The 11728-nt window shown below is 42.9% G+C and overlaps 1 protein-coding gene across 1 annotated transcript; it reads right to left on the minus strand.

Annotated features, from left to right (window-relative positions):
• Window positions 1-323: 323 nt before the first annotated feature.
• On the minus strand, window positions 324-8837 carry cap1 (CAP, adenylate cyclase-associated protein 1 (yeast)). The gene is made up of 13 exons (XM_008331141.3): window positions 8681-8837; window positions 5373-5477; window positions 5186-5277; window positions 5030-5107; window positions 4669-4812; window positions 4068-4153; window positions 3232-3337; window positions 2946-3132; window positions 2684-2871; window positions 2478-2601; window positions 2080-2162; window positions 1781-1924; window positions 324-1675 (listed from the first exon to the last, which is right to left on the minus strand). The coding sequence occupies exons 2-13, from the start codon at window positions 5473-5475 to the stop codon at window positions 1592-1594; spliced, it is 1419 nt and encodes a 472-aa protein (XP_008329363.1). The 5' UTR covers window positions 5476-5477; window positions 8681-8837; the 3' UTR covers window positions 324-1591.
• Window positions 8838-11728: the final 2891 nt, after the last annotated feature.

Below are 11728 nucleotides of genomic sequence, written 5' to 3' on the forward strand. Positions count from 1 at the left end.
GCGCCCTACACCTCCTTTTACTGTTGTGTTTTGTAGTGTGTTTGAACACAACACAACAGCACCGACACCGTACACTGCCACCTAGCTGTTCTGCTGGACACAGTACTATGAAATTTTTTTTCAGGTAAATTCCAATACATATACCACTAGAGGGAACCAAAGCACCACAATTTGTCCACACCATTCCTTTAGAACAATACATATACCACTAGAGGGAACCAAAGCATCCTTTAGAACAACTGTTGTCATTAATTAGTTAAAATGGACACATTAAAATGACAGACATGGAAGTAAAAGTGAAAAAAAAAATCAAATTCCACGAGTTTTTATTGCAAGACTTTATTTAATGACGTCTTCAGTATTAATGAGCAGACATTTGACATTTGGACCAAAGACAAAGAAAATTAGAAACAGTATAAAAAAAAAAGGAATGAGAAAAAAGAGGAAGAACGACAGGGAGAATAAGACAGAGAGAGAGAGGGAGACAGTTCAGGGGTTAGAGACAGAGAAAGGGAGATTTTTTTTTTTTCTTCCATTTTGCTCAACATTGAAATCGACCAAAATAATGGATCAGAACATGGATTTTTTTCTCCACTTTTACTTTTGTCAGATTGATGTGAAAATCCTTGGTAAAGTTTTGGTCCTAAAGAATTTTCAAGAATTCTAGTTTTAGGGTTGGTAGATATTAGATCAAAGGCAGAAATGACTAAAGTCAGGATTCCATGATTAAAGTCAAAATTTTAGCTAAAACATTTTGTCCTAACTCTTTTCCAACTCAGAAGTCGAGATTCTAAATTCTGACTGTAATTGTTATGTTTTTTTTGTTAGTCTTTCCCTCGACTGTGATCACGTCTCTGCTCATTCTCATCGACGGCCTCCTCTTCACGTGGAATGTTCTACCAGCAGCGTAAAGTTAAGGTAAAGGTGAAGTACGTAGATTTTACAGTGGTGGTTTTTTCACAAACTTTGTTGTTTTTTTTTTACTCGTTTGTCTGTGCTCTTTAGTGCTGACGAGTTTGTTTGAACATCGTTACTGACGGCTACACTTACTTCATCTACAGTCGATAACAGTGGTTTCTATGACGACGATGAGGGCGGTTACTTTGATGCTTTTGTCTGACAAGAGCTTCACTGGCAAATTGCATATCATGAAAACAGAGAACCAGGCTTTACTTAGAGAAGACCCTGATTGGCTGCAGTGCTTTTGTTCTTTCTATGAAATGTATCTTTGCAGAAAAAAACAACAAATAAAGAGCATGGCTTTTGGCAAAACTTTTTGTGCTCCCTGTGTCACAGGGACGTCCTAATTGGGATCATAATTGAGACAAGGTGCTCCCAGCTGATTGGCTGGAGGATTTTGCTCCAGGTAAAGCAAGCGGTCCTCTCATTGGCTGATGGAAGGGGAGAGCTGAAGCTGTGATTGGCTGACGGGGAAATTGAAAAAGGGAAAAGGAGATGGAACACGGGAGGTCCAGATCTCAGTCTACAGTGTTTACAGAGCGACAGCTGGTGGGACACCGGTCGGTCAGGTGGGGGCGCCTGGTGATGGAGGTGATGATGTGTCGTGGAGGAGCGGGCGGGACCGCAGCGTCTATCCTGCGATTTCGGTTGCTGTGGTGACCAGTTTGGTTCCGTCCCACACGGTCTTGAACTGTTCCGGAACGGCAAACTCCGTCTGGAAGACAAGACGGAGAGATTGTGGTTGGAGGTACGGACAGATGGTAGTGAGGTCTGCTATGATAAGGAGCGTGCAGACATTGTGGGACACAGAGACACTCACGTAGTCTCCGTCCTCCTTGACTATGAGGACGTTCATCTCTGAGCTCTTGGCGCTGACGATCTCACAGTCCAGAGAGTCTTTGCTCAGGTAAATGTGGCAGCCGTCTGTCTTGTTGACGGAGATGATGGGAACCTTCCCCATCACCTGGACACAACAACAACAACAACAACAACAACAACAACAACAACAACAACAACATCAGTTATCAAAACGTGAGGCGCGACAGCAGAAGATCCAGATTTTGATTTATTACAGATAAATCAGAGGATCAACGACAAAGGATAAAAATGCGCCCTCACCTGGATCTTGACGTCCCTACAGTTGATGATCTCTACGATGCCCACAACGTCGTCAAACACCAGACCCATTTTCTTACAACTATCTACAAGCGGAGGAGACAGTAGACCGTCAGTCATCAGGACCACAAACGAAATACACAATTTGTTATAAATATGAATAGGAACCAGGCCCTAGTGGTGAGCAGTGGCAGTGCAACTAGCCTTAAAATGTGCATCATTTTCATAACTTTCGTAAGTAACAACAGTGACAAAGACAGACATCGTATTCATTTCATAAATATTGATTTGGTTTGTGTAAGAAATGAGACTTCAGCACGGTGGTTCCAAAGCTATGGTGTGTGAAACACTGAATGACCGTGACATCTCATCGTTCCAGCACTCGCTGCGTGGTTTCTCACCTAAGGTGATGGAGTTGAGTTTTCCTTTGACCTGCAGGGTGCTCTTGTTACAATTGTAGGCGTAGACCACGTGCCTCAGCTCCGTTTGACTGATCACCAGGTCCTGAACTCCAACGTGATTTTCCTGCCGGAAAAAACAAAATTATAGAATTATAGAAAAAGCTTCAACTTTGAGGTTGAGTTCACAAAGCGGTCCAGAAACTCACCACTTTCCATTTCTTTCCTTCCAGCTCCAGTACAGGAGGCTGGGCCCGGGTCGGAGCTGGGCACACGGCAGGTTTGGGGGAGGAGGCGGAAGCAGCGAAGGGTTTGGGTCCGGAACGGACTTGAGGTCCCCCACTCCTCAGGTTGGGATTCTTGTGGGTCTTCTGGTCGTCGCTCACATGTTTCAGACCTGGACAAAAGGGGGTGGGGGTTAGTGTGTTGAACTTGTGGGACCAACAGGATGGAGGGGTCGGAGCTCCTCACCCTTGGTGATGGCAGTTCCCTTGTTGATGGACGCAAACAGAGCGTTACGATCATCGTCGCTGCCACCACCGCCGCCGGATGTGGCGCTCAAGTCCATGGGAGGAGGAGGAGGTCCGGGGGGAGGAGGTGGAGGACATCCACCTGCGGGAGCAGCAGGAGCAGCTGCAGAGGCGGAGGCCACCTGACCCTGAAGACCACACCAGGTTATAAACGACGACTGTTAGCCAAACGTTAGCCACATCAGCGGTTTAACAGCAACAAAAACACTCTGTTCTTGGAGACTCACAGTCTTGCTCCAGGACAGTCCTGTGGTGTGGTACTTTTTGATGTAGTCTTGGAGCTGAGTCCAGATGGAGATGTAGGCCTTCACCCAGTCCACATGGGTCTTATCCCTGTCAGGAGGAAGAAAACAAAAAACAAAAAAAAACAGGACATTTGAGAGAAAAGAAAAATAAAACTAACAATTCACCCTACCACAGAGTGGTCCCAAACCTGCTCTACAGCGCCCCCTTTTATAGATATTTAACAAACTTGTTTGATTGAGTGGACAGAAATTCATGTTCAACTCTGCAGTAAACTTGCTGACTAACGAGACACAGTGGTGTCGTGTCTGGGTGGAAACAGTAATCAGGCTCATGTTAACCAGACCAACATGGCTGTGGCTGGGACATTTGAGAGAAAATGAAAAAAAAACCAACAACAACAACAACAACAACAACTCTTTGATTTCAGGTCTAGTGGTCCCAAACCTGCTCTACAGCGCCCCCTTTTATAGATATTGAACAAACTTGTTTGATTGAGTGGACAGAAATTCACAGTGAACACAGTGAGCTGTAGTGGAGTCCAGCAAATGAAAACCAACGGAGAACAGATGTTTGGACTTCACTTCAAATGTTATGTAATAAATAAGAATAAATCCATCACAAAACAGTAGAGTTTTCAGGAAACTTTGTTTAAAATCCTGCTCTGTATTTATTCAGGTAAATCTGACGACTTTTATAGACGACATTAACAGGAGTTTATTGTGAATCTAATCCAAGTTTTTCCATTTTTTTTATGCTGATATTTCACAAACATCAAGGTTTACTGATACAACAAAAAGTCAGCTGAAGCTGGACTTACTTCTCCCTGAACTCCTTCAGCACACGGTTGGTGTAGAACATGGCAGCGTCCTGCATCTCTTTGACGTAGGGACAAGGTTTAGGAGCCTGGGGGAAAAAAATATATCAAAAACTGAAAACACTGGTGTTGAAAGATACATACATACAGTATATGTGGCCACATACAGTACAAATATACTGTAAATACAAACTCAAACGTCACAGTGTTTTGAAACTGTCCACGATCCTAAAACTATAAACACAAGGCAAATACAATTTGTTGACGTCCCATAAAAAAACTCCAGTCTTTTCCATTTGTCCCTGAAGAATGAAGATGGAGGGAAAACCAACATGTTCAGTTCAAATGTGCATGAGAAAAATCAAAAGAGGGAAAACACACACAGAGATTCTATTCTGTGTCTAATGATGGAGATGATGTTTTATTCATCGAGATCAAGTCGACAAACAACAGTTCATCATCACGCTGTGACAGCATCGTCTCTGTTCCCGCTGCTGTCAGCCAACAGAGCGGCGCTGAGCAGACAGAATCAAAGACGGGATTGTTTCCAACCATGATTCACACACATGTCCCCCCACTCCCACACACACACACACACACTCACCATGGCGACCCATCCCAGAGCAGGGACGCTCTCGCTGATGGCAGAGAGGTGGTTGAAGAACGGCGAGGTGCGTTGAACCTCACGGAAATTTGTCACCTGCTGGATGATTTTGGACATGGGCTGCAGCAGAGACGTCATGGTCGCCTGAAGACGGAGGGGGGACAGGAATTTAGACAAAAAACAACATAAATATTTGACAGTTAACTGTTAATAATAAAAATCGATCCGTATGCTGACACTGAGACGGGGGAGGAGGGGAGGAGGTGAAGTCCATCAATAATTCAGAGAGTTTACACAGATCAATTAGTGTCAGCACTTCAGGCTGCATGTTCCAAATCCAGTCTTAAGTTCTCCAACTCACATCAGAGGGCTTCTGGGAGGACGAGGCCACGACCAGGAGCTGCTTCTGAGCAGAGAAGGCCTGCTTCATCATGTCTGCCTGGAGGGACAAGACAGAGGATTCAGAAAGTCTGTTTCCAAACTGATCAAACACTCACTTCTGTACACACCGACTTACGTGTTTCTGAACATCGCCCCCTATCTTCTGGCTGAGGGAGAGGTACTCAGCCACAGGGCCGTTGATGATCTCATCAAATGCATCCACGTACTCTGATACAGGTTCAAAAACACAGCAGTCATTATTACACACTGTGTGGAAAAGGTCGCGACCTTTACTCTTCACACTGTACAAACTTGATCATTACCTGCTGCAGCAGCACCTGACGCAGCACCACCCTGACCCCCTATGGCCTCCAGGCGGCCCACGGCCACCTCCAACCGCTGCACCAGACTCGCCAACTCCGCCATACCTGCCCGGGGAAGAACGCAGAAATAAAAAAAAAAATGTGTCAGAGGAGAAAAATCAGGTCAGTTCACACTCATCGGCACAAACACGGTCAGTTTTAGCTGAGGTATGTAGGCTACTGCAGTCGCAACACATCCAGGGATTCACTGCACAGCTTAAACCAATTAGGAATCAGCTAATGATGACATGGACCAGACTGTTAACAAACAAAATATACTTAGGTTTCTACAGCAGTGAATATAGTGTTTTTGGATTGACTACAGACAGGCTGGGTCCAGATTATAATCTCATAATTAATAATAAGAGTAATTGACCAATCAAGTTACTACTCAGGCATATATTTACATCTTGATCGTGTAGAAAACATTTGCCAAAACCCAGTGGTAGTTCACCAGCCCTGCAGTGACAGGCAGGTCAGGACCTGCAGTGTGAAAAGGTAAGTCAGTCTTTACTGCCTGCTCTGTGAGGAGTGGAGACCTGCCCTGTTATTCCAACTATGTCAGTGGTCCATGCAAAACAACAGGTTAGCCTCTGCAGATCAAAACATTTTCTACCTTTTTAACAAATTTGGGGGAAAAGGATCGACTGTTGAATACATCCACTGAGGTCAAACTGACAAACTAACGTTTTCTGAGTCTGGAGCAACAAATTTCAATCTATTTGTTTAAACAAATTAGTTTTGCAAAAAAAAAAAAAAAACCCATCACAAACGTACAGCCCTAACTGCACCACCTTTCTGAGAATCCTGTTTGTTTATAGTTTATTCCTACATTTCTGCAGGACGAGCTGAAGGCGGTCCCAGCTGACCCTGGATCAGCTGCAGCAACACTCTGAGACACAAACATCATTTTTCTCCAGGAAATCTGAGCTGCAGCAACAGCAGACAAAAGGCAACAAGCAAACTCCACACAAAAGAGAGCACTCCTTCGATCGACGTCGTGCTGCACTGCACTGTGTCACGTGAAGCAGAAAAACCCCAACAGAACCACTGAATGGTGCGAGGTACTTCACAGCCGTTGAACCGCACTAACAATAAATGGTCCGTCATTAAATCCACATCTGGGTTTATCTCACACCCGAGGGACTCAACCTTTAGTCCACACACCCTGATGAACACCACTGACATTACATAAGACTGCTGGAACCTGACACCGCCTTTCACTGTGTCATAGAGAGTGTCTCGGGTGATTAAAGCTCAACCAGTCGTCACATGGACCACTCTGTCTAATGAGTCCAAGAGAAACCTGCGGCGCCGACAACAGCGGCCTCAACGACGGCCTCGCTTTCACTGCTGGCTGAGGAGACCAGTTTAATCCTGGGATATCTGATGACTGGGGTTTAAAGAGGTTTGGCTGCGATGGCTGGAATAGAAAACAGGTGTCCAGGCGGTACAAAACAGCCTGGACACTCCTCAGATCTGACCTTTCTGCTCTCAGGGTTTGGTGTGTTTCTCCAGGTTCTTTGCTCTGCTCCTTTAAGCCACCAAAATGTGCCTTAAAGGAGCAATGCCTTTTAAGGTTTTAAAACACGACCAAAGGGTCACAAACTGAGAGATAAAGTTACTATTTTTGGACTAAGCTGATGATGATGTTGTGTAGAATTAGATCACCAGCAGAAGTCCTTAGGTTTTTTTTGCCAATCTTGACCTACATGTTCATCAACGCTGCAGACTCTGTAGGTAACAGAGTTCAGCAGCTAGAGTTCCTGGTTTCAGAAAATGACTCACCAGGAAGGGAGTGGTGCCCTCAAGGTGTAAGGAGGTTTAAAGACGCCAAAAACAATAAATATCAATGGCTGAACAGTTTGAGCAAAGAAAAAAGAAAGGAAGAAAAGTCCTGGTTGTAGGGGTTGAAATCCCCTAAAGAAGTGCATTTCTGGTGACATGTTTGTTCCTGAGCCGTCCTCAAGACGCCAAGTGACCACAGTCAAGTAAAACGCTGATTGTCAAGGAAACAACAGTGTTGAGGAGAGAGCAGCCGTCCAGTCACAGGAGGCCAGATATAAATACCAGTGAAGTGGAAACTGTTCCACTCATAACATGTTCCTCTGATCTGGGTCCTACAGAAAGAAAGGACAAGCAACAGTAGGATTCCACCGCGGCTGTCAACGTCTGCTGGAACTTTTATTTGACTTAAAGAAAACATGGTTTCAGGCCAAATGTAAAACAAAAAAGTGAAATGGAACGAGGCCGTTGGGCTTAGGCGTGCAGAGAATACATGTGCTCTTGACGTGTGAAAACACGACTGACTGCATTAACAGACATGTTGGAAATATTCTACACGTGAAGCCCCAAGAGAGGGCACAGGGGCGGTGGGGTAGGATGGGAGGACTCCAGTCTCAGTGTGCAATATGCAAAGCAGTATCTGCACTGCATTTGTTCAGATACTTCTCTGTCGCAGAGGTTGAACTGAGCCAAAGATGGCAGTGAGCTCTGACCTGACAGTCTCATTGTGCAGGACAAAGAAACAACAGTCCATACTTCAAGTTTATTGTGGTGCAAAACTGTATATAAATGCTAAGCAAAATAAGTCAAATACACTAAAACGCGATAAAGCAAGTTACTTAAAATGAGTCATAAACCATAACAAATGCAGAACCTCAGGGTAGAAAACAGCCAAACGGAATCCAAACTGCACGGTGAACCAGATTTGTCATTACACCTCAGACCAGGAGTGGAAGCTACCGCAAACCGTAAATTCGTTTTTTTATTCTGTAGCAACACATTGAGAAAATGCAGTAGTCGATGTTGTCCACCCTCTGTGTTTGTGTGTTAATTGTCACGTCCTTCCTCTTGTTGTCTGTCTGTTGTCTGTTCTCTGTTACGGCATTTCCTGGATTTTTTTTTTCTTCCTCTATCTCTCAAATACACACCCCTCCCTGTGTTAGCTAATGCTACACTTCACCGTACAAAAGAAGAAGTTGTCACATTCCTGCAGTCGTTGGCTTAATGCGATTTAATGAGGAAAAAAATATCGTATTGTGTTATGGTTTTAAACATTTTTATTAATTTTAAAAAATGACCCGTGATGTCAGCAAGAGAGCGAGCGGTGCTGTGCTGTGCTAGCCGGCGAAGCTGCGTTAGCATCACAGCAGATACAACACACAGCTTCAGATTTAGATTCATGCAGCGACACTGACACTTAAACGCTCTGTTAGAATATTTACGATAAAACCGTAACAAAATGAAGAAATGAAAATGGCGCTCACCTGATCAAACCGATAGAGCAGTGATTTAGTCCTCGACTTGTTGTCTGTCAGTGAGTGAATCCGCGGGGCAGCAGCGGCAGGTTCGCAGACTGAATCAGCAGCACTGTCGTCTCTTTCTTCCTGAATGTGGGTGAAATTACCCAGCAGCCCCTGCGCCGCGTTTCCGCCCTTCTTTTCAATCGCGCAACTTTAATTCCTTTGCCATATATGGAGCGTCAGAGGCAGAGGGCAACGAAAAAAGAAAGAAAGAAAAACATTTTTTTCTCCTTCTTCCTGACATGATAACAGACATGTCACCGTGTCGTCCGTGTCCTTAGAAAACAACAGGAGGAACGTGAATGTCGCCCCCTTCTGCTCTGACCCTTGGAACGCGGAACATTGACAAATTAAATGATTGTATTGTTACATAATAATATAGAAAACATGGACGTCCTCTTGGCCTTTTAACCTTTAGGGCCTTATGTTGAGCTCTACCTCATGTTGACGTGGAAAAGAGAGCCTTTAAGCTAGAAAATATTTTAATTTTTTTTTTAAATACACTCTTTGAAACAACATGAGCAAAATTGCAGTTTCTTATGGACAAAAAGCTTCATCAGGTGTGAATATTATTATATATGTATGTACATATACTCATATATATATATATATATATATAGTATATATAGAGTTGACCAACATTGTTGTTCTGGGAAAAAAGAAAACACAAGATGACATGTATTCTTCCAAAAAAACTCAGGAACCAACAGAAATATTTTATTTTGATTTACATCAGTTGCATCAGGTTCTGGTCACACAAAGACGAAAAAAAAAACAGGAAGAAAAATCCTTCATTAATACCTCACTTCCTGTTGAACTTTTTAAAATAAATGTTCCTTCATCTGCCTTCACAGTAAACTCAGAGTTCATCGAATTCTGTAATGTTGTAACATGATAATAATAATTGTTAAATAGCTATAAAAAGACATTAAAATCCTTTGTTATACACCACCACTAACTCAGGGCTTGAAATAATCCATGTTATAACACAGAAAATTCCTATGTTTGACAGAAAGATATGTTAGATTTTCTCAGGGTTGGCACTTTATTGTTAGGCTCAAAAATGTCCAAATAAATCAAATCAACTCCAATGATGAATAAATTAAATTGAAATTCTCTGCTTTGACCTGATGCTCTGAGTTTGCACATTCTTGAGGCAGAAGTACAAGAAAAAACAAAACAAAAACATGGACATCATCCACAGTGTTTCCACAGTGATTTATCTGTGCACTCTTTTAAACCACCAGTGGAAAAGTGCCTGTGGATGTGGTTTCATATTGGACATGCAGTCATCGCACACTGAGGTGTCGTAACAAAGAGTTGTAGGAAAACAAGTCTCTACTGTAATAAATAACTGTTTGTTTTCCTTTGTCCTCTTCATACACTCTTCAACCTTAGAAAACATGACGGTTTGGAAGCGGTCGTATGTTTTTAGGTATGTTGTATGGACTGAACTTAAAGGAGAAATCCATCAGTTTTTTGTTTTTTTTCACAACGCTGTTGTTGGTGTTATATCAGTAGCAAAACAAAGCAACACTCGAGCCATGCTCAAAATACCATTAGAAGTACAATGCAGCATGAAACATCTGTGCAGACCTAGCATTCTGTGAAAAAAAAAAAACATATGTGCATATATACAAACTTATTTATACCTCTAATTTCTTTGCTTTCATTAATAATGTCATCATATTTAAATCTTCCATATATTTTGGTAACTAATGTATAATGTGTCACAAAACAACTGGGAAAACAGGTTTGCATTTTTAAAAAACAGTTGGATTTCTCCATTAATGTTCTGGTTAATTATCATTTTAATTATTTTAATGAGGTTACGTAACAGTTGAGGAGGGAGCCTTCATTTACAAACTATATTCAAAGGTTTTCTGGTTGTATAGAGTTTTTGCAGCAGCAGAACTTCCCGGTGCTCACTGCTGAACTTCACACTGTCACCAAACTAGACAGAGGTTTTCAAATTAGATGGAAAAAAAAAAGAAAAACTAAAGCTGAGAGATGAGGAATTAAAGTGCACTGACGTCTAATCACAGTCTAACACAACCAAAAAAAACAACAAAACAAAACAAACAAACAACAAAACTACAGTGGTTTTCAGGAGTCAACAGTCGTTACACTGCAGTGATGTGAGCGGAGGGAGAAAACCAGGTCTGCTGTGATCTTCATCGCTGTCCTGATTATTATTGTCATCCGCTGGGATTGGACTCATTACTGCAGTGTGTTCCAGTGTGTTTTCAAGTGATTCAACCTACCACAGGAGCTTTCACAATAAAAGCACGGAGCCTGTTTTAAACCCAGCTGAGCTGAATCTGGATCACATCTTTAGGCAAAGCAGCCGAACAAAAACATCCCTTAACACAAGCTTTGAAAAAAGAAACAAACAAAAAACACACACACACCAACCAACATGCAGACGCTCCTCCCTGACGTGAGTCTTCATGCAGAAAAATGTGGAGTTTTTGAAAAAGTTCCACTGATGATGATGGTTGTTTCTGTGGCTGTGTACAACCACAACCCCCCCCCAAAAACGGCAGTGTTTGGTAGACCCAGGCCGACCTGGAACAGTGTGTGCATGCGTGTCTACAAATTGAGTGAGTGTCCAGTCAAGTGGCTTGCTTTTGTGTCACTAACGCAGGTGTTGTTTTAGTTTAAACCCCGCAGGTCCAGTGTGTCCTCCTCTGCCTCGGTCCTGAGGAGAATCTTTACATTCTCTGTGTCTCTGTGTTAAATATGTTTGATCTCATACAGTACAAAACACACAGTGCTCACCACCAAAACTCTGAGGGAGGGTGTTTTTTTTTCTACATTCCTCAGCATCGGCTCAGTTTAGAATAAGGGGAAAATTCCAGTAGTGATGACAACATGTTTCCAGCATGTTGGTTCTCCTCTTCTCCCCACTATAAAAATGTAGCTCTATGTCATGTCCAAGTCTGAGGGGTTTTCAGAATGCATTAAAAAACAAACAGTGAGACACCCAGAGGTGAGTGAGGGCAGCGGAGA

Source organism: Cynoglossus semilaevis, chromosome 18, assembly GCF_000523025.1.
Source record: "Cynoglossus semilaevis isolate Cse_v1.0 chromosome 18, Cse_v1.0, whole genome shotgun sequence".
NCBI lineage: Eukaryota > Metazoa > Chordata > Actinopteri > Pleuronectiformes > Cynoglossidae > Cynoglossus > Cynoglossus semilaevis.

What these genes read in the sequence shown, in the direction of transcription:
- cap1 (XM_008331141.3), bottom strand. Translation starts at nt 5,475, where the DNA reads ATGGCGGAGTTGGCGAGTCTGGTGCAGCGGTTGGAGGTGGCCGTGGGC. An exon ending in CTCTGGGATGGGTCGCCATG is followed by an intron (nt 4,154 to 4,668) that starts GTGAGTGTGTGT and finishes TTTTTCCCCCAG; the next exon opens with GCTCCTAAACCTTGTCCCTA. An exon ending in GGGAACTGCCATCACCAAGG is followed by an intron (nt 2,872 to 2,945) that starts GTGAGGAGCTCC and finishes CCTTTTGTCCAG; the next exon opens with GTCTGAAACATGTGAGCGAC.